The sequence below is a fragment of the Glycine max genome, chromosome 17 (genome assembly GCF_000004515.6).
Source record: "Glycine max cultivar Williams 82 chromosome 17, Glycine_max_v4.0, whole genome shotgun sequence".
Taxonomy (NCBI): domain Eukaryota; kingdom Viridiplantae; phylum Streptophyta; class Magnoliopsida; order Fabales; family Fabaceae; genus Glycine; species Glycine max.
The window spans coordinates 12,322,675-12,344,727 of record NC_038253.2 but is presented as its reverse complement, the minus strand read 5'-3'; the positions used below and the strand labels follow the sequence as shown (position 1 = coordinate 12,344,727).

Below are 22,053 nucleotides of genomic sequence, written 5' to 3'. Positions count from 1 at the left end.
GATGATTCTCGGATGAACGCGTTGATCCTACTGGTTTGAACCATGTCCGGTAACAATGCATGCATGAATATCAAATACTAGTATGATATATATGGTCATTTTTGAAGTATCAGAATTTCATAGACAATCACCAATAATGTCTATAATATTTGGGATTTGGATAAATGGACTTGAAATTGAATCACTTGTAATTGATTAAAACAAATTCAGAAGCACAAATACATTCAGGTAAGTCCAACTATACAAGTATTAAGTAACAAACTTAATAAAATAATTACAAAAATAGTAGGTTTTAAGTAATTTGAAACGAGAAATTCTATTCATTCAATATTTTTAGGGTAAATTATAATGATGGGCCTTTGGTTTGTTTTTACTATATTTGAAACTTTTGCTTTTTTAATCCTATAAAAAAATATTCTAATTGTTGGTTTTTTTGTTTTATTGACCATTCTTTGATTTTTTTTTAGTTAATTATCATGATCACCACCCATGTAGTTTGCTTTTATTACATTTATCACCTTTTTCTTTTTCGACATTACTTTTAGAGTAAATTACAATGACCACCTCTGTGATTTATTTTGATTACACTGGACATCTTGACTTTTTTGAACCTTACAAAAAATCCTAATTGTTGGTTTTTTTTTTGAAATTATCCTTTGATGTTTTAGATGTGAAAAACATTAGTTTGAGACTATCACATGAGGACTATATGATTTTTAATGATATTTTTTTTGGCCTAAAATACCTTTATTCGTTCCATTTAACTTTACAATTGTTTCACATTAAAATGGTTGTCGAGAAGTACATTTGTGTAAAATGATTCACATTAAATTTCAATAAGCTAAATCAAAATTTAAAATTCAATTATGTAAACCCAAAAAATTACGTGTAATTGAGTGTTGAAATAGTTGCTAACAAAATTCTTCATGTCACTATTTAAACATTATTTTCTTTTGCCTTTCATAAATAAATGTCTTTTTTTTTCTTTTATTAAATTTACTAACGGAAATTTCTCGAAATTAACATATGAGGTTAAAAGTAATGTCCAAAAAGAAAAAAATGATAGTGTAATAAAAGCAAACCATAGTAATGGTCATTATTATTAACTAAAAATAAAACATCAAAAAGTAACCCACGAAAAAATCAACAATTAGAATGTTTTTTTAGGGTTAAAAAAAACAGGAGTGTCCCGTGTAATTACAGCAAACCACACGAGTTTTCATTGTAATTTCCTCATTTTTATACCGGTTTTTATATATAAGAGAGGTAGGAAGAGAAATGTGAGATAAAATTGATGTAGTGGTGTTGTGGAGAGAAATAGACAGAAAAGGAAGTGTTATATAAGTTATTGTAGTATGAATTTACCATTTCATTTGAAATAAGCCATCAATAGAGAAAGTTCTCGTGCATTTGAATTTTGAACAAGGAGAAATACAAACAAAAAAAAAGTTGAAAAGAAAATTGGCAAGAGGCAGGAACACATTTGATAAGAAAATGACAGTGTCCACTTCTTGGACAAATTTAATTTAATAGTATATTATTGAAAAGTGCATTCAATACTTATCATTAAAATCTATCAGAAAAACTTTACAAAGGCACACTGAATTTGAAGCAGAGAACAAAATTAATCTCTTGTGGCCTTGATGTTGGTGCCTGCATATATCTTTACGTTTACAGAACATATGGATCTAGAATGTACTGATTTCAGAAACTGAAAATTCACTGAATTTTAAAGAAATACAACTAAGCAAGGCATGCTCAGATTCCTACTTTGATGAAAGCTTGAAACTCCATCCAGCTTCAGGACTTGTGAACTTTGAAACCAAAAACTCTAGGTACATAGTTCTGTGATTGCTTCTGTGGCTTCAGATTCCCATAAGTCATCAGAAAAAGGTGAGGAAATGTAGCTCCAAAATAAGCTCCATCAATGTCTAGACACAGTTAAGGAAATTTGAGCATGAAATACAGGATATTATTTCCTCCAATGAATAAAATAGAATCCACAATCATATGCCAGAACACAGAGTAACACACTATCACTTCAAAAATGTTCAGGATTTAGTTGGTAATGAGAAAATCTCAATAAGATTACAAAAGTTTTAAACAAAATTGATTTGTTAACTGAGTTAAAGAAATCAGGCAAATATTCATAACCTAAGATTAATTTGTTACCACTTATTTCTCTATAAATTCAAATAGCAACTGTGTAAAAAATGTGTAAAGAAAACCCTGCAAGTTTCCAGTTTTTTTTTTTCCTTCAAAGCATACAATTCAGAAACTTCAAAAACTGTACTTATAATCAAAGAGGTACGGCAGAAGAACATGCCTTTATCTAGCCAACAGAAACTTCTAAGATATAATATCAAACAGTGTAGTTGAGACATAACCTACTACATTACTAATCACATGTCTGTAATAATCAAAGGACTTGATTATGAAATACCTTATGATGTGTTTGAGTATCCACCCATTATTATAGCAAAACAAAAACTTCAAAAGGTACAAGATACACAGACTTCAACAGGTAGATATAATATTATGTGTTTATTCCCCTAATCATCATATTTAATATATGATAGTTTAGTCTCAAATACCAGCACCAACAAATCCAAGTAAAAATTGTGACTTTTTTGTGTATATTTTACTAGCTCATTCAAGTTAAAGAAATTTTTTGAGAATTAGTAATCAGTTTCTTTTGTCATTCTTATTGATAATTAAACCATGCTTGAGGAAGACCTTGAGATCAGCACACATTTTCTTTTCTATTTTTTTATTTTAGATACCAATATGAAAAGAAAAGGCAACAAGCAGCCAGTAAATGTAAGAGAGAAGTGAAATGCTCAAAAGCCAAAACTTAATATATGACAGCGAACAAGTTAAAACCTTAATTGACGGACAAATTAAACAAAAATCTAGAAGGCAATGATAAAGCGCATAGATCGAAGAATAACAAAATCCAAAATTTCAAAAAGAAAATATAAATATAGTTGAGAGGAGTTCAAGTGTTAAACAAGGCATTTCAAAGGATACTACCTTGATACTTGGACTTTGGGTAGTAAATGTCTTCACACCTGGGGCAATATATCTTTACAGTACTTGACCTAGGAACATCTGACTGGCCAACTGGAAGGCAGGGTTGTCCAGAGCAGAAAACTCTTGGACATCGGCCAAAGTCATAGTTTTTGTACTTGTGAAGCTGTAGATAATCTAGTGTCATTTACCAGTGCCAATTTTGTCCACAGCAAAGTATCAAAAAACAGGATAACTAGGAGAAAAATCATACCATTGCAGCCATTCCTTTGCTTGTCAAAATGTACCGGGCATGAATCAGACCATAAAGCATTTCTGCTGCAGATTCAATTAACTCATTTTGGTCCTCTGTGAACGTGTCTCCTAATCAATGGACCATCAGTTACAGTCAATCAAGCAAGTAGAAGAATAGCCAAAGAGGATTTCAGAGTTAAAGTCATATCGGTGAACAACTTGAGTTTAGCATGCTATGTGGTTTTTTGGTATAGCTACACTTAGCTTAGAATTATACAGTACACCTTGTACAGATTTTGTATACACAGTTACACACTTTACCTGAATCTATAATATATATTCCTCTTTGCCTTTTAAGAAAAACAGTTGAATTTAGCATCAAGGGAAGAAGATTTTGCCTTACTTCATAGCAAGAGAAAAACAAGTGCTTCCAATTTCATCAAACAACTTGAAATTGCATTATAGAACAAATATTGAATTCAAGTAAGAAAAGAATATGCTTACCGTGGGAGGACTCAACATCCAAAATCAAATCAAGTGCATAATCATAGTAAGGCACTTGACTACTTAATCCACAAAGGTTGAAATCATCTTGCACGAAATCATCATCCACTTCGCAAAAGAATTCATTTCCTCTCAAATTGCAAAACCATGAAATCCAAGATGTGTCATCCCCTTCTGAAACGCTAACATCAGACACTTCGACATCTGTTTCAGATTCCTCTGCACCCAATACACAGAAAATAAAGATCGGCGAATTAAAGTCAGCCCCAGTTGTTCAAATTACACCAGTAACATTCTAACAAAACTAACAAACTAACATTGGCTGATAAAAAAAAACCCAAGTAATTATAATGTGTCCAAGTGCATGTTTGTTTTATCGTTTCAAATAGACTTTTGAGGCAAAATGAGGTATACAAAAGCATCCAGACCCTTCCTTTTGCAAAACTGAGTTTGTGAATCATTAAATTTATCTTGAAATTCGTGCACCGCATTTTAAACGGAAATCTAAACATAGCCCAAAACTCTGCCGTGCACAATAGGTCCATTCCATCCCGCTGGCAAATTTTCATTTTCATTGTCCTTTTCCTTTTTATCTTATAGAACCAACAAGTTCGAAAAAGTTGCACATAACCATACATGGTTTCATTCCAAGTTCACGGAGCATTCATTTAAACCTTAAAAAGTAGAAAACCAACAGAGATATTAGACAATTCTAGAATCCTCCTCTTGCCATCCAATAGCATCCCCTTTGAATTTTATTTTCAAGAATGAAACTTGAAATGATGGGGCTTTCACAGTAATGGAAATAAAGGTATAATTAACAATAAGACGTGCCAACTAAGAGAAATCATTTTCTGCAGGCTTCCATAATGAAATATATAAACGATGCCACGTTCAATTAGTGCATGCGAGATGTGTAAGAAGGCGACGTTTCAGATGGAATGGAAGATTGGTGATTTTGTTTTCTTAAATAAAAGAAAAAAGAATTGAAATGGTTGTTCGAATTAAGGGATAAAGGGAGAAAAAACGAGCGATTAATTGTAAAGAAAGATGAGATGACTAACCGTATTGAGTGTTGTTGGGGAGGGAGGCACAGCGACGGTGTTGTTGGTTGATGATGGCCCTTGTGGAAGGAAAGGGTTGTTGTTGTTGTTGTTGCTGCTTCTCCTTGAATCGCTTCCGAACAACAACACTACTTTCTCCTTCTCTTCCTTTGTAATCATTCATACCCTCCTTATGCTTCTCTTCCAATTTCGATTCTAAATGCTTCTTCTTGTTCTTGTGAGTGTCTTGTTCTCAGGATTCATTCTTCTCCAACAACAGAAATGACAGATTAGTTTGTTTGTTTCATTAATTAATTAATTAATTACTAATTAGCAATTATTAAATATAAGACTTTCCTTCATTCATTCCTTCCTTTCTCCCTCCCACCAGTGTTTGTCGTTGATGCAACTCCCTCCAAACGAAATCTCATTTTTAGTAACTCCCTCTCTCTGCGTCTACGTGTCTCCTGCGTACTTGCTCCAACATTGTTTCGGTGGGACCCTCTTGTTTTTTTTTTTTTTTGCGTCCGTGTTGTTGTCGTACCATGTTTTTGGTTCCACAATGAGATATTTGTTCCCAAGGACATCCACATCCACCCCATTTTATACAGTACAATAATTTTGCTGTACCTTTTATAGTAAATGTAAATCATCTTAGATATAATTATTATAATTTTATGATATATATCATATATCAATTTATAACTGACTATAATTTTACATAAAAAGGACTATAATTCGTTTATATTATCATTGCATTGTAATTAAATTAATTAATCTAATACTATTTCATTTTTCACCTTAACTTTTTATGTATTGACTTATAATATTATTTAATATTTAATCAAAATTCCTTGTATAAATAATACTATATTTTTTTGTAATACTATATAGTATTGATCTTGTATAGTCACAACCGATTTTTTTTTCTTATTGCAAAAATAAAAACCGAGTAATTGCGGAAAATGCAAGAAGCGACCCATGCCAAGCTTCCGAGTTCCTATCACAATCAATAATCATATTCTACAAAGAAATTAAAGAAACTTTATATTAAGAATATACACCTGTAACTTATTTACGTACAATGTAGATTTCAATATGGACAAAGGCGAATCTGAATCCCCATTACCCAGTATGATGCCATAGTTCAGTTTGTTCAGTCATCAGCAAAATATCGTCAAGGGCCTCGTCATTATCTATTTTAGTGTAATCAAGATGTTCGTGATCTTTCCCTAATAGAAACTTCTGCTGCATAATGTAGGTGAACTGATTCATCCGGTCCTCCAGTTCTTCTGCAGATAAAGTTGATTCTCCTCACTCACTCTGCCTGGATCACCCTCATTCAGGTGTCTCTGCCAGTAGGAAATAAGAAAATAAATTATTGAAGTTCATAAAACATAAGAGTACTACAGCACTAAAGTCCCCAAGTCCGAAAAAATGAGGAGCATTTACATAGTTTCATAAATAGTCAAACTGTTTAAAACAGAGAATTCAAGTCAAATAGATTATAATAATAATATTGGAATACAATCCTGAAAACAATACCAACTTCAAGGTTTTGAAAACATGGGGTTCGTCACTGGATGGACATAATTATTGGGAAAATAAGTTAGTGGTGACCATTAAAGAAAGCACAGACATAATACACAATTGGGTGGGTCAAATCAAATGTCGAAGAAAGTACATTCAAGAAATAACTTCCCGGGTCCTATCAGAAATGTCAGGAAAAAAAATAAATTCCTATAATGCACTGATGATTGCTGCTCGGCACAAGCATAAATATTAATGGCTATCCGTCTTATTCAGAGAGACCAGTCCAAAATCAATTATTATGAATGGGATACATCATCTTTCTCTTTATGAGTAACAATGATGCAGGGTTTCGATTCAAATAAAAATTAGAATGTGCAGAAGCATATTTTTCAGTTTAAATTTGGTGAAACCTATTTATGCATAAATAGTAAAGAGCATCAGACAATTGTCTGTGAAGATAATAAAAGAGCTTAAACCAAACTTAACTGATTACTGATAGAAATCTCACTAGTCACTATCAGACAATTGTCTGTGGAGAAAAGGAAGGAAAAGTATGCACAATACTCATACTTCTACATCAAACACAAAAAAGTACACAACACATTGATCTAAGCTCTTTATATCTCATGAACTACCAAACTGAAGTTGTACATGCTAAGTCTAAATCTGCGTATCTACCAAAGACAATGATAAATTTATCAAATTACATTTTAAAATATCATAAGCAAGGTAATAGTCAGCTGATAACAGCAAAAAGATCTAATTTCAAAAGCCAAAAGGTTATTAACTTATTATGATGACACAATACAGGACAGATGATATTAAAAAAAGGGGGGCTAGTTCTTCCCCTAATGTGTTTGTGATGTGTGGTGTGTGCAGAGAATTTGTCACTCAACTGTTCTTAAATTGTTCTGCCAGGTTGCTTTATGGAATTCCTCATTCAGGCGAATGTTGGGTGTGTCCCAAGTCCCTAGAACAATTTATAGTGATTAGCTTTCTTGGTTGTGGTGAAAGTAAACAGGTTAAGTTTTTGTGGCAATGTGCAACCCATGCTACTTCAATAGTTTGGTGCATTTAATAGGACCAGAACTCTCACATGCTTAAGATTTCATTGGCACAGAACTTGATTTGGGATAAGATTAAGTATTTGGTGCCTAGTTGGTGCAAAGCATGTGGCATTTTTTCTCAATTGTTTTCTGTTCTGTTCTCTCCTGTAGCAGGATTCCTTATCATCCTTCCCCTTTGTAATTTTTCTCTGTAGCAGGATTTCTCAATTATTTTTTCTTACATGCCATTATTCTAGTTAAACAAGAACAAGAGCAATAGTATTATTATCCCACCAAGTGAGATCAATTACATGGATCACACAACACTGAAGCTGAATTAAAAAACCAAATGCTCAAGGATAGTTAAAACAGAAGAGAAAAATAAATAAATACATGATCAATAGTTTAAAGAGTAGTACCTCTACAGGGTTGTCCATTGCTACTATTTCTTCTCCTGTCTTCATCCACTTCCACCTCCTCTTGAGTTTCCTCTTCTTTGTCTTCCTCCTCCTCCTCTTCTTATTCTTGAAGTCCCTCATTACCAACCCAGTCCCTCTACGGCACGCCCATCCTCTGCTGCTCCCCCTCTAATCTTCACAACCAGCTCCGTCTCATCACACCTCCTCATCAGTGTCTCGGACCACCGCTCCCCCGGCCTCGCCATGCGTCTGCAACTCTGGTCCTGAAACCTCCCCACGTACTCATGATGCAGATACGGCTCTCTCTCCCTCATTGCATCCTCGGAGAAGTAATGCCCTTGGCACAGCAGTTTGTCCAAGCAGGCGCGCCTCCGATTCTTCACCGTCACTGGCCGCATCCTCAGCTCCTCCGACGTCGGACTAATTATGCTCCTTAACCGCTTCACGTGCCAATTAACCTCATAACCGTCTTTCATCGAATCGAATTCGTTAAGCTCACTGCACGCGAGTTTGGACCCGTATCGTTCTACACACAATGCAACAATACAAACAGTTAGGGTTTAGTTAGGGTTTTGTTTGCAACATAGGAAAATTGAAAACGGACCTAAGAAAAGAGCAACGTCTCTTGAGAGAAGGTCGCTGAAGATGGCCTTGCGTTGAGAAGGGAGAGTGACGGTGGATTCCAGAGCGCGCAAAAAGTAGAGATTCTCTAAACATATGATAGTCTCTCTTTCGCTTCCTCCCTCGTCGTCGTCGTCACCGTCTCTTTCTTCTGCTCCATCTCTGCTCTTTTTTTGTTTCGAAAAATAAACACTTTATATAGGGACGTTTCCTTCTCTTGGCCCACTCATATCGGCCCATTTTGTTGGATTTCAAAAACAGTATTCGCCCCTAATTTTTCGGAAATTGCTTTGCACACAAGTGAGATTGCTGATACACCAACATAAGATAGACAATTCTAATATTATCTTTCCATAAAGTTGATATGGATTCTGAATCCGTAAGTCCACTACGGATTGTCAATACTTATGGCATATGTATTAATTTAAAATTAATAGCTCATGCATTAATAAAAATTTATATATGTAAAAAATACATTATTAACATAAATTTACTAATGTATTTTTTGGCCTTATTATAATTAATTTTGATCTAATAATGTTTTTTTTTACATATAATAAATTTTAAATTAATTCATATGTCATTCAGATTGTCAATCCGTAATAGGTTTACGGGTTCGCAATCTATATCAACTTTACAAAAGGACACTATTGGAATCGTCCATCTAGTGCTGGGTATACCAATAATCTGACTAGTGCGCAAAACAATTCCCTAATTTTTAAGGCAAAAGAAATAATGTAAATATGGAAGAAGAAAAAAATTAATGATGAAATAAAAAAGTGCTTCATTCATTTTCTCTGAGTTTGAGTATGTAGTATTTGCCTTTTCATTGCATAGTATTTGTATTGAATATTTTGCATATGATAAATATAATTAAAATTTATAAGAAACATTTTTTAAAGTATATAAAATATAGGCTAAAATTTGTTTTAGGTCTATAATAAATAGCCAATTTTTATTTCAAGTCTCTAATAAAAAAATTCATTGCATTAGATCCTTGATGTATCAAAATTTTTGTTTTAAGTCTATGTTATCAATTAAGTGAAGATGTGACATGTGAGGATAAATCTTTCTAATATAATCAATAGTTGAGATGGTGTCACATCATCATCTAATTGACACTAAGGACTTAAGACAAAAGTTTTGAAATATTAGAAATCCAATGCACCAAAATAATTTATTAGGGACCAAAAACAAAAATCAATCTTTTATGAGAGACCTAAAATATATTAACCCTAAATTATATTATAATGGAGATATAAGGTGAATTGCATGATCGGAGGAGAAGAAAAAATGAGAAAAATCACAAGTTGGATCCCGTCTAACAAAAATTGTCATTCTAACAAACTAATATTTGTCGATAAAAAAACATATGCTTAATTATTGTTTTAGTTCTTAAATTTGGGGAGTGCGCTTTTTTTAGTCCTTGAAATTTAAAAATATTTTTTTAGTCCATGAATTTTGATAAATTGATTTTTTAGTCCCTAACATAATAAATTGACATTTTATGCCGATTTTTAGTACTTTATGATGATTTTTTAACACTTTGTGATAGTTTTAAAATGAAAACTCAAAATGAACTAGTATTATGATTTAATTTTGAAAATCAATTTGTTTTTTTTATCAAACTGATTTCAACAATTAAAAAAAAGTATAAAAAATTGTCTTTGGTATCAAAACTAGTTTTAAACAAGACTTAATTATTATTTTAGTCTTTGAATTTAGAATGTGTATGTTTTTTTAGACTCTAAAATTTAAAATTATTTTTTCCTGAATTTTGATAATTTTTTATTTTATTTTTTAACATAATAAATTGATATTTTGTGACAGTTTTTAGTTGTATAAATTAATTTTTATTTTTTAGCCACTTGAATTTGCATTTTAAAACAGCCACAAAAGATTGAAATCGTCATAAAGTGTCAATTTATTATATCAGGAAAAAAACAATTTATCAAAATTCAGAAATTAAAAGAAACATTTTTAAATTCTAAGAACTAAAAAAAAACACACCTCAAATTCAGGGATAAAACAGAAGTTAAGAAAAAAATATTTAATAATTAAAATTCATAATAACTAAATATTTTTAAAAAACTTTGTCTTATTAATCCAACTAAAAATATAGAGTTAAACAACCGTGGCACAATAAAGTTCCACATATTTGTTTAGATTTTTTATGTACAAAATTCTATGTAATTTTATTGGAGCACCTAGGATGGATTATTTACCCCCACTTTTATTTGGAGGCAGATAGATTACCCTTTTTTAAACATATAAATTATGTCCAAACCTTATAATAAACAGTTTAAATTGTGTTATAAAATGATTTTTAACTATTTACAATTCTTTTTAAAAATACTATTAAAATTCAATTTAAAAATAAAGATAAAATAAAGTTGAAACACTTATGCCTAAGCATGAAATATACCTCCAAAGGAGATACGAGAGTGAGAATCTCACTTTTTATGTTGTGTATTCTAATTTATCAGTACATTATTAATATTAACATGTGCCTCATTTGAGATGCTAATTGAGACCTAACATTTTTAGTTCACAAATGATTGAACCCCAAAAGTTTATGAACTGAACTTAATGAAGATACAGGGGCAAATCCAGAGTTCAAACCCCTCGCTTAGTATATATTTGTAAGGACTGATTATTCACAAAAGCTCTAAATGACTAGTATTTTACATCTGCGCATAACTCGGGCTTGAAGAAAGCTCCCAAATCCCAACGGTTGCAAGGTGGATTAGAGTTTAAATTTAAACTGCAATAAGTAATCTTCATATGAACCAATAAGGAAACGAACACACTAAATTACTAATGGACAGAATGACATGCATTTTAAATTGATTTGCAAAGGAGTTTTCTGGGGGACTTCATCATTTCAATAAACAAAACTGTTGCTGGGTCAAATAAATAGTACTCTCTTTCACTGTTTCAAAGAGCCAGCATAATACTTCATCAGGAAATGCCAACCAAAACAAAGATTAGCTTAGTGAAGATCACTAATTGATGTCAGAGAAGGAAGTTAACATCTTGTACATCTGCATTGGAATAGCATGAAGGAGCGGAAAGTTTACTAATAATTGTAATGTCAACCAAAACAAAGATTAACCACCATGCACCTTGCAGCAGTTCAAATATACCAGCCAAGAGTTCGTTTTTACTCTCATTATAACAACTTTCTTTGAAGAAAAAATTACCCTTTATTTCATTGTCTCACACAAAATGGTGTTCCTCCCCTGCATTCAGATAAATATAAGTTTCAAAATCTGAGCTAGTAACCAAAAAATTAATTTACATAACTCCTACTTTAACACCATATGATTTGTTATATAATTACTTACATGAGTGTAATTTACATAACTCCTACTTTAACACCATATGATTTGTTATATAATTACTTACATGAGTGTAACAATGGGCTAATACATGTAGTTATAAATCCTTCATTCCTTCCAACTTCCATTCAACTAAAATGTGGTATAACGTTAGTTGCTGCACAATAAGCATCATCAATTCATCAGCCACAAACAAGTGAAGTGAAAAGGTCTTTCTGTCAGAATTCTTCCAACTACATAGCAAATAAGTACAATTGATTCCATTCGCAACCTCTAAAACAAGCAGGCAGCAACATGCCATCTTTCAACCAAAAAAGAACATCATCAATGAGCAGTACCCACCACTTCGCAGAATTTATGAGTTGTACGATGAGAGATCATTCAATGTATCCACTTCATATTGGGAAATACACCATCCATACGAGGAAATTCATTCTTAAGATCTTGATAGGATGGGGGATTAATGAAACCAAATTTCCACTTAATTCCAGGGGTGATAGATTTGAGCCACAACCATAATTAAATAAACTTCAAATAAGCCTAAGCAGACATAACATTCACAAGGTTCAGACACCCAGGTTTTTGCTGGAAAACATGGAGGTACATCGACACATGAATATTTGCCAGAGACCTTTAATCAATACCCACCCATTTCCTAAATTCTTGAACATGCTCAAGCCGTTTGCTTTGTGCTTCAGTTCTTGTATTTGATGCCTTTAAGCTCCTATAAAGATTCTTATGAAGTCTAAGGAACTCATTTTTGTACATCCATTTGTCAGGATACATGTTATGGTCTCTCATATGGCTAATGACCTCCAGCACTCTCTCGAAGTAACCACCTCGAAGAAAATTTAGCAGCAGTAACTCATACAGATCTCTATTTCCCACTAAATTGCCACTCCTCATGAATCTCTTAATGTCTCCCCACAAAATTGTGATCTCCCGATACATACCAAGAGAAGAATATCCACACATCAAAAAAGCAAAAGTTTGACTTGTGGGTTGAATTTTCATGTCGACCATTCTTCTATATGCCCTTAGTGCATCCTCTATCATTCCGGCCTTGCAGAAAAAGAAAATGGAAGAATTTAAGTTATACACCAAAGGAAAAACTGTCTGATCTTCATCTTTCAATATTTGAACCAAGGCGATTGCCAAATCAGCTTTACCAAGTGAATTTAATGTTTCTTCACAGAGGTTGTGTTCATCAATAGCATCATCAGATAATCCTTTGTCCAAACCAACCTTTTTCATTTGTTTCAGTAGTGCCTTTGTTTCTCTTTGCATTCCCCCCTTCTGATATGCTGACACAAGTAACATATATGTATCCCGGCCCATTGGAGAACCAGTGGCCTCAACATCATCCAAAATGTCATGAGCACACTCAAGCCATCCTAACTGAATACAAGCACCAATTACATCAGAACACAAACTGGACCCTGCCACTGAATTTAGTTCCCCTTGAATACTAAGTAAAAGTTTTGAAAGTTCACCAATCCTCCCATATTTCTTGTAACCACTGATGAATTTAGCCAGAGCACTATTACTAAGAACTAGTTTCCCACCCTTATAGAAAATAAGATCTTGTCTGCTTTCCACTTTAAGGACAGAATCCTTATGCAGTAGCTCAGGTTCAATATGTATCTTTAAGACAGTCCTAAGGAAAGGAGATCCAATGGCAATAAAGCAAGGCTTTTGCAAATGTTTCTCACATTCTTTTTTAACATCATAGTTATGCGAGCTAGTCATATCCAGAACAAGCTTAGCAGCAGCATCAATGTCATTAAATTTAAAGTGCAAGCTCAACAAACTATCATAAAACTGACGATAGTGCCAAACATAAACAGACGAAACTCTGCCAATATGATCTTTCAATTCCTTCAGTTCATCTCTCAAACCATTCATCTCTAGAATCTGTGAAATTATCACAATCGAATGTGCATCGGCCACGGTCCCAGTCATTGACATTAATTCAATTAGGCTCAGGCCTTTCAAAGACAATTTAAACCTCACACAAGCATCAAGAACAAGGTTAAAGACCAAGGTATCCAGCTCGACCTTGACCGCATGGTTACCCTTTTTATCATTCAAGCAATTGTAAAAATCACAAACTTGAAACAGATAATTAGATGCAAGATATGTTCCAATTTCTGTCTTCGCAATATGAAAAACAACCAAAGACAACAAATGCATAGAGGGCACACACCCTTTGTCAAGCATCAATCTAAGAACCACTGAGGCAGGGCATGTCATTTGCAACCTAGCTAGAGACAGTGCAAGTTTGGTTAACGTATCAGCATGAAGTAAACCTGATTTCTCTCTAACAATCTGCAAAACCAAATCACAAGTTTTTCTCATCCAAGCATGATTAGAAGAATAAGACAGTTGAACAATGAGCTGGTTCACTAGATGAACCTCAGGGTAACCATAAAGGCTTCTAAAATCATGAAATGATTCCCATGCTTCTTGCACCTGGTGATTCCTCAAAGCAAATTTAAGCTTCCCCAATAGAATTTCTTCGGTGGAACGTTCCCATGATAGTCTTTCACAGTGGCCAGAAGTGGAAAATTTTTGCAGAAAAGGAAACTGCTCAAAGCAGACATGCCCTTGAAAAATCCTGTGTAAAGGTGAAAACTTTCTGAAGAAATGGTTACGAAACAAAATGAATTTGGTCAAAGGAAGCACCATTCCACCATGCCTATGCTATTTGAGATGCATTTATATGCAAACAAATGCAACGCCGAGACTGAAAGGTTTCTACTCAAACGGATAGAGAGATGGTGAATTTTCGATTTTGAGAGTTGCAGACACAAAACAATGGAAGATTTGGGAAATTCTGAAGGGAATCGAATAAAAGCGAAACCCTAAGGTGACTGAAGAAGAAGAGATGACGCCTTCTCTGTTTTACGATTAATTTTTCTACCAAAACATTTTCTTTCCCTCCAAAATGAAAATACTCTATTTTTTTTTTCATTTTTCTCCTTATAAATTAATTTTTTTAATCCATCTAAAATATATTTATTTTATTTTTTATCCTTAAAATATTTTAAATAATATTTTTTCTCTTCAAAACTTTTTTTTCTGTTCAGAACATCATTTAAAGCTCCTTTAAGAACTAAAAACAAAACAAATATTTCTTATAAATACTAAAATGAAAAAATTAAATTTATAAGAATGAAAATGAAATTTTTTTTTAAATTACAATCATAAAAATTATATTTAAGCCCTAACTTGTAATATATATTGCTTAGTTTTTTTTAAAGTTAATTTAATAGGTATATACTACAATATACCGTAATTTTTTTAATATATATATATATATATATATATATATATATATATACTGTAAATTAATCAGAATATTATAACTAGTGTTGTTAATTTAAATAGACTAAATTATATATTTAAAAATTAATATTTATAATTCAGTTTACAATATACTAAATTAATTATTTAATTTTCTGAGTATTTACTTGACATTGATTTATTTTTTAATTTCATTACGTTAGATATTTTTTTAAAATGTTTTTTATGTTTAATATTTAAGAGAAATAATTAATATCATTATGTATTAGAAAATCATGTCAGTGTTAAGGGAATCATTGATAAACTAAATTAATATTTTTTTCTTATTAAAATTTAAAGCCTTGAAGTTTAAATTATAAATCTTTGTTATACTCCTTGTACTTTATTATTATATTGTGGTAATAATAAAATAAGAGTGGAAATAAAGCAAAAAAAGTATTTTCTTTTAAAAAGTAACAATACAAAAATTATGTTTATCTACATATATAAATTAATTTATTCATAATATATATTATAAGTTTATATTTATTATTCTAGTAGTAGTAATGGATCAATTATAGATAAAATAATTAAATAATAATATCATAATTTTATGTTTAAATATTGAAATTATTATAACAATATATTATTAGATTATAAAGAGCGAGATTATTTTATAATATATAATATTAAAAAGAAAAAGACACTAGCGCAATTTTATTTATGGGAATTTTTTTGTAAAAAAGTTAATCAAATAACAAGGAATCTTATAAAATAATGGTAACGTTTAAGTGCCCAAACAAAACAAATGTGATGCTAGTTGCATTTTAAATTACAGCAAGAAATTTTATATATATTTTCTTTGCTAATGTGTATTATTTCATTTTTTTTCTTTCTTTTTTTACCAAAGTTGTGGTTTAAATGTAGCTTGATAACCTTTTTGTTATTCAAAAGGATAATGTTAATTCGTAATCCTAGGACACTGAGTAAAATTTTAAAAAACAATATTTTTATAAGATATGTAAAATTATATTGTCACTAAATATATTTTTTCTTTTATTTTGTTGATCAATAGCATAAATATATTAATTATTAACAATCTTAAAAAAAGGGTAAAAATCCTCAAGTTATCTCTTTTTAGAATCATACGATACATTGCCCTAAACAGGTGTAGTAGTTGATGTGGCAAAGTAGTTAATAGTAGGACTGCTTTCTCAGGTCAGAGATTCTTTGTCCTAACCAGAAATCGTTAACTACATTCACTTCCAATAGGGATACCTCTCACTGCATATTAAAATTTAATTCATATATTTAATTTTTTTAATCAACTAAGATTATTATAAATAACAATATTTAATACATCAAGTATATTAAATTCAAAATTATTGATTAAGTTCAAACAACTTCTCACCAATTCTTCTTAAAAAAAAATTCTCACCAATTCAAATCCAAGTATTCGATAGTAATCCATATATTTAATTTAAAATCAAGCGTATGTTTAATTTTGCATTTGAAAGACTCCAAACCATATAGTATGCCTTAAAAAAAATCAGGGCATGAGAATTTCGGAATTCAAACTCAAAATCAAACAGGCTATAAATTTAATTTGACTTTTAATGAAACCACACACAGCACAAGTGGTTGTTTAGTTGAGCTCATTTTGTCTTCTCGAATTTATGTGTCCCTTTCATTTTCCATTATCAACTTTGATTTGCTATTTTCCTTTTATCAATTCTAGTTTTTTACCCGTGCAAGTTAAAGTTTATTTATGTATGTTCAATTATTTATTGTGATATATAGTAAATAAAATATCTCAAAAATAAGTCAATGTAATAAGTATAAATATAATATAATAAAAAAAATAAGTAATGTACGTCACAAAACATCTATCGATATTAGAAATAAGTCTATCATCATTATTTAAATCTTTTTTAAATGAGTTATAAATTTTTGAAGCGTATCCTTAATTTTTTTATTATTAGTCACATGTCCAAAATACTTAATAAAAAATTTAAATAAAATTAATTCAATATAGTAAAATTGATAATAAATTGTTGACCCATTAAGATAAATAAGTTTATTTTTATGACAATTAATATTGGTAATAACATAATGTTAATTAATATAGGATGTTATATCCAACAATACATGATGAATTATATTTTAAAATTTAACAAAATGAAAATCTTTATTGTAATATGTTTTCTATATAAAAGAGTGTCATCTTGGACACATGCACAAGACAATCGACGACTAAAGATCACATTTTGAGAGGTCCCACAGCTTTTAAAAAATTTAGAATTTTTTTTATTAACTTCATTTTGGTGAAGTTTTTAATATACAAGAGTTTTGTGTATTATTTTTTTTGGTCGAATTTACAAATTCATGAAATTTTTTGTCCATGAATTATTTATAAAATACGTTTCCATTGTTTAGGAATCTTTTTTTTAGTTTTTGCTTCGGGTCCTAAAAATATCCGAGACGACACTGTATAAAAGATGTCAAAGTTTCAATCTTATGTTATATTTTTGTATCAATTTAAAACAATTAAATTAATATTTAAGAATATGCAAATACAGAAATAATATGCTTCTAAATATTAAAAACTAAATAAGATAGAAAATAATAAATAGTAACAATATTTGATTTAAATTTTGAAAAACATCTTGATAAATAATATTTAAAGTCATATTTGAATTATCTCTATTATTAACAAAAATATTTTTGTTAAAGGTTTTCATAAAAAAAGATATGGAATATTTTTATTATTAACAAAAAATATTTAAATTCTGTTGCTATATACTTATTACCAAAATAATTGTTTTTGTCAATCATAATTTTTTATTGATATAATAATTTTATTTTATCTATATAATATAAAAATACAATAAAATTTGTTTATTTAAATGTATATTATACATTAATATCATTTCATTTATAATTACATTTATATATTTTAATTCAAATTCATAGATGATTTTAATTATGATGGATTGAGTCGTTGCCTGTTCAAAGTTTTGACAAACCTCCAATATGAGAAATATTAAAAAAAGAAATGTTACAAACCCTTTATTTTGACACAAAAATAAGTTGAAATTGTAAGAATCAATCAAAATTGGTATTCAGACATTCTTTGTTAAATTTTCACATAAAAGACTAAGAAATATTAAAAATTATGTTATATTTATGTCCATTAGTCAACACCAAATAAGACTAAAATTTAGCAATCAATAAAAAATTAGACACACTTTTACATATAATTCTTTTTAATTTTATTTTATTTATGATATTAATGTTTTAAATTTATATGAATTTTTATAATAACTTTAATTTTTCAATTATCATATTCAAAATAAATATCATTACCTTATCATAAATTTACCATTCTAAACTCTAAAAAAAATATTTATATACATTTAGTGTGCAATTTTTTATTTTTTAATATAATTAAAATCATATTGCGGAAACATAAATTTTTCACTCTAAAATGAAAAAATATATAATTAGAATACACTTCTTATACATATAGTTACTATTATAAATATTACCTTTTTTTTACTATCTTCTAATATAATATTACAAATTAGTAGAATGATTTATAAAATTTTATTTTTAAGTCAGAATTCAATCCAACAATATGAATTATCTTAGAGTAAATTACACTCATAATTCTTATGTTTTTCTCAAATTGCACTTGATATTCATTCTTTTTTTTACATTATTTTTATCTCATTTTGTTAACGTCATTAATTAACGTGAATTGAAATATGTTAGCAAATGAAATTTTCTAAACATCTTTATTTCACTCGAACCTTTTGTGTTTTTTCTCAAAATGTACTCGATACCCCTCTCTTTTTTTACATTACTTTTATCTCCTTTCGTCAACTTCATTAACTACGTAAACTGAAATATGTGAACATACGAAATTTTCGTAACATCTTTGTTTCACATGCACCCTATGTGTTTTTCTAATTGCACATAATATTTCTCCCTTTTTTTTACATTACTTTTACCCTCTTTTGTTAACATCATTAACTAACATCGGTTGAAACATGTTAGCAAACGAAATTGTCCTACCATCTTTATTAAATACCCAATAACAAATTAACTATTGATCATGTGAATAGACTTTTCTTAAGGCAATAAGAGTTTTTTCTTTAATATTTGACCCGTATTTCATTGTTGCTAACATTTGAAGAAGATGCAATTCTTAATTGACATTATATCAAACACCTAGTGATCAAAAATAAATATTTCACTACTACAAAGCGCGCTTTTTACATCGGTCGAAAACGACATTCTACATCGGTGGTCAACCGATATAGAATATGACGTCGTTGTTAGTGTTATGTTTCAACATCACTCCCAAATCCACCGTTGTAAAAATACAACGTTTTCTACATCGATCCTAACACCACCACCATCTTTGAAAGTCGCATTTTTACATCGGTGCTATCCAGGTCACTGATGTTGAAATTACATCTTCTAAGTCGGTCGTTCTTTCGTAAACGATGTAGAATATGTTCGTTTTCACATCGGTGCTGACGTCAGTACCGTCTTAGAAACTACATATTTCTACATCATTCTTGACTTGAGCACCGATGTTAAATATTGAATTACTTGTAATTAAATTTTAGGTAAATTAAATCAATATTACGATATTATCAATATTACTAATAATCAATAAATATTATTATATAATATTAAAATTAATATTTATAATTAGAAAACTATTTTATATGTTACTAATAATCAATAAATATATTTATTGATTATTAGTAACATATAAAATAGTTTTCTAATTATAAATATTGATTTTAATATAAAAAGTTGCGTATTTATAATTCCAATATTATCTAAGTAGTAATCAACAAATATAATTAAACATTCATGAAACTAAGTATATAGTTGCAGATTAGATAATTACCATTGGTATAACTTTAAAGATAATTATATAAAAGTCATCATTATCCTTTAAAAATCACACAATATATTTCCATAAAGAAGAAACCACACAATATACACAAAGCACACTATAATATTATATATGGTCTTCTAATAGCTTATTGCAACCAAGTTGACTGCTACTTTAAAAATCGAGCTTAGATTTTTAAAAATCAAACTTTGCACACATATCAATTTCAAAAGTAAGTGCAAGACAGAGAGTATTTTAATGTAAATTAAACAGCCTTATATTACCCCTTCTATAGCAAAAATAAAAAGCAGTTAAGTACCTCTTGCTTTAATTGAACTAAGAAGTGCTTCATCTTCATCAAGTATCCTTGTGGTGAATGAACATCGAACACTGTTTAGAGCCTCAAGTGCTGCATTATAAATTAATGGTATTGAATGGTCTACTGATCAAATTAAAGACTGGATGGACACATGAAAAAAATAATCTACCCAAATTGATGCGCCATTAATAGTAAAACAGTAAAACACAGGGACTGGTATTTCGTAAGGTTGAAAATCATATAAAGAAAATTCACCCAGCTCTCCCTAAAAAGACAGAAAAAGGTTTGTTAACAAACAAATAAAATATAATATAACATAAACCTCTTGGGTGTAATGAATAACGATCGTTTCATAAGCGCTATAAAAATATAATATATATATCATAAAAACCTTCAAGCTTTATAAAAATACATATAAAAATACATTACAGTAAAAGCTAGTTTTAGTAAATAATATTTTTTTGTAAAAAAAATTAAAATAACTTTAGAGCTAACAGCTAGACGGAATCAACCTAACAGGAGATGCATGTGTACCTCTCTAATAGAAACTTCCACGAATGGTGAGGATTTCTACTCTCTAATCCTAAGTTCAAGGTCCATTGTGAAGATCAAAAGCTGAATCATTTTTTGTCAAACAAGCATAGAAATGAATTTAGGAACTTGAAACAGCAGACTAACAAAATGAAGACTGCTGCCACTATCATTGAATGTCCAATCCAACAATCTAATTTACATCCAAGTGTTAGAATAAATTCTAAAATCCAAACAGAAACCACTATTCAGCTAACCAATAAACTCAGAACAACATTTCATGCAAATTAAAGGTGAAGTCTGCTTACATTTGAAGATCTGGTGCTCATCATGTAGATCTAGTGGTGGTGTTGGTGTTTTCGGCGCGGTGACTGAAGGAGTGGGTGCATACGGTTCCCTTGGCGGCAGCGTTGTTGTCGTCAAGCAATCTCAGCGAGGGCGGTGGAAGTGACGAGGGCGGAGAGCGCCCTCTTGGTGCAGTGGACCTGACCGTCACCGGCAAGGGTTTGTTTGAGGGTCGTGACAGCAATCTCGATGAGGCGTTGAAGATCCTTGACGGCGTCGCGGCCAAGGGTGTCGACATTGCAGACCTCGACGACACGGTTGAGAGAGAAGTTCAAAAGATGGAGTGAGGGGAGTCCACGCGAAGGCTAGCTAGGGCATGAGTTGAGTAGTCACAATAAAAATAAAAACTCACATCATTCAAAGACGGGTTTTGAAAATCACTGTCTTTGAGATGTTCCTTTTATTTACCAAAATACCACCGGTTAAAAAATAACGACGCGTTTGAGAGGAATGTAGTTGAACTTTAGTCGTTGAAACTGCTTATTGTAGTAGTGTTTCAAAGAAAGGAGTTAAAAACATAAATACAGGATTAAAACGCTAAAATTTGAAGCAAATGATCATTTCAATCAATAAGTATTGTTGGAAACACGTTCAACAAAAAACACAACAATCAAACGACCAACACGCACAAAAAAAATTAAACTAAAAAAAAGAGAAAGAAGAAATAATGTTAACACATGGGTACCAACAAGGTGACTTTACATCCAACAAAAAACCTAATTCACATCCAATTAGAGAAAAAAGAAAAAGAAGAAAGAATATTAAAATATTTTCAGGTTGAAAATGGTAACATATCTTTTATGGAGTTAAGAGGAAGATAGAGATATTTTAGACATAAATTTTTCATTAAAAATCATTTGACCAGCATGTGTCTACTTTATGTTAAA

At 30.5% G+C, this 22,053-nt stretch overlaps 2 protein-coding genes and 1 pseudogene across 12 annotated transcripts; all 3 read right to left on the bottom strand.

Moving 5' to 3' along the window:
• Positions 1 to 1,495: 1,495 nt before the first annotated feature.
• LOC100784315 (putative casein kinase II subunit beta) lies at positions 1,496 to 5,433 on the bottom strand. Of its 4 annotated transcripts, none has more exons than NM_001357454.1 (5): positions 4,833 to 5,204; positions 3,769 to 3,987; positions 3,284 to 3,378; positions 3,034 to 3,196; positions 1,496 to 1,931 (listed from the first exon to the last, which is right to left on the bottom strand). In NM_001357454.1, the coding sequence occupies exons 1-5, from the start codon at positions 4,993 to 4,995 to the stop codon at positions 1,801 to 1,803; spliced, it is 771 nt and encodes a 256-aa protein (NP_001344383.1). In that variant the 5' UTR covers positions 4,996 to 5,204; the 3' UTR covers positions 1,496 to 1,800. The 4 variants fall into 4 exon arrangements, with proteins under 4 accessions (NP_001344383.1, XP_014625170.1, XP_006600865.1 ...); XM_014769684.3 differs by having other exon boundaries at positions 1,541 to 1,931; positions 3,031 to 3,196; positions 4,833 to 5,433; XM_006600802.4 differs by having other exon boundaries at positions 1,541 to 1,931; positions 3,031 to 3,196; positions 3,284 to 3,393; positions 4,833 to 5,423.
• A 402-nt stretch (positions 5,434 to 5,835) lies between these two features.
• On the bottom strand, positions 5,836 to 8,590 carry LOC100783786 (coiled-coil domain-containing protein 97-like; annotated as a pseudogene). The gene is made up of 3 exons (XR_005889269.1): positions 8,414 to 8,590; positions 7,810 to 8,335; positions 5,836 to 6,163 (listed from the first exon to the last, which is right to left on the bottom strand). The product of XR_005889269.1 is annotated as a coiled-coil domain-containing protein 97-like (transcript).
• A 2,654-nt stretch (positions 8,591 to 11,244) lies between these two features.
• Positions 11,245 to 21,491, bottom strand: LOC100812849 (pentatricopeptide repeat-containing protein At4g17616). Of its 7 annotated transcripts, none has more exons than XM_041011220.1 (4): positions 21,130 to 21,491; positions 20,291 to 20,380; positions 11,839 to 14,388; positions 11,245 to 11,672 (listed from the first exon to the last, which is right to left on the bottom strand). In XM_041011220.1, the coding sequence occupies exon 3, from the start codon at positions 14,127 to 14,129 to the stop codon at positions 12,405 to 12,407; it is 1,725 nt and encodes a 574-aa protein (XP_040867154.1). In that variant the 5' UTR covers positions 14,130 to 14,388; positions 20,291 to 20,380; positions 21,130 to 21,491; the 3' UTR covers positions 11,245 to 11,672; positions 11,839 to 12,404. The 7 variants fall into 7 exon arrangements, with proteins under 7 accessions (XP_040867154.1, XP_040867152.1, XP_040867155.1 ...); XM_041011218.1 differs by having other exon boundaries at positions 11,839 to 14,099; XM_041011221.1 differs by lacking the exon at positions 21,130 to 21,491 and adding an exon at positions 20,460 to 20,484.
• Between the last annotated feature and the right edge of the window lie 562 nt (positions 21,492 to 22,053).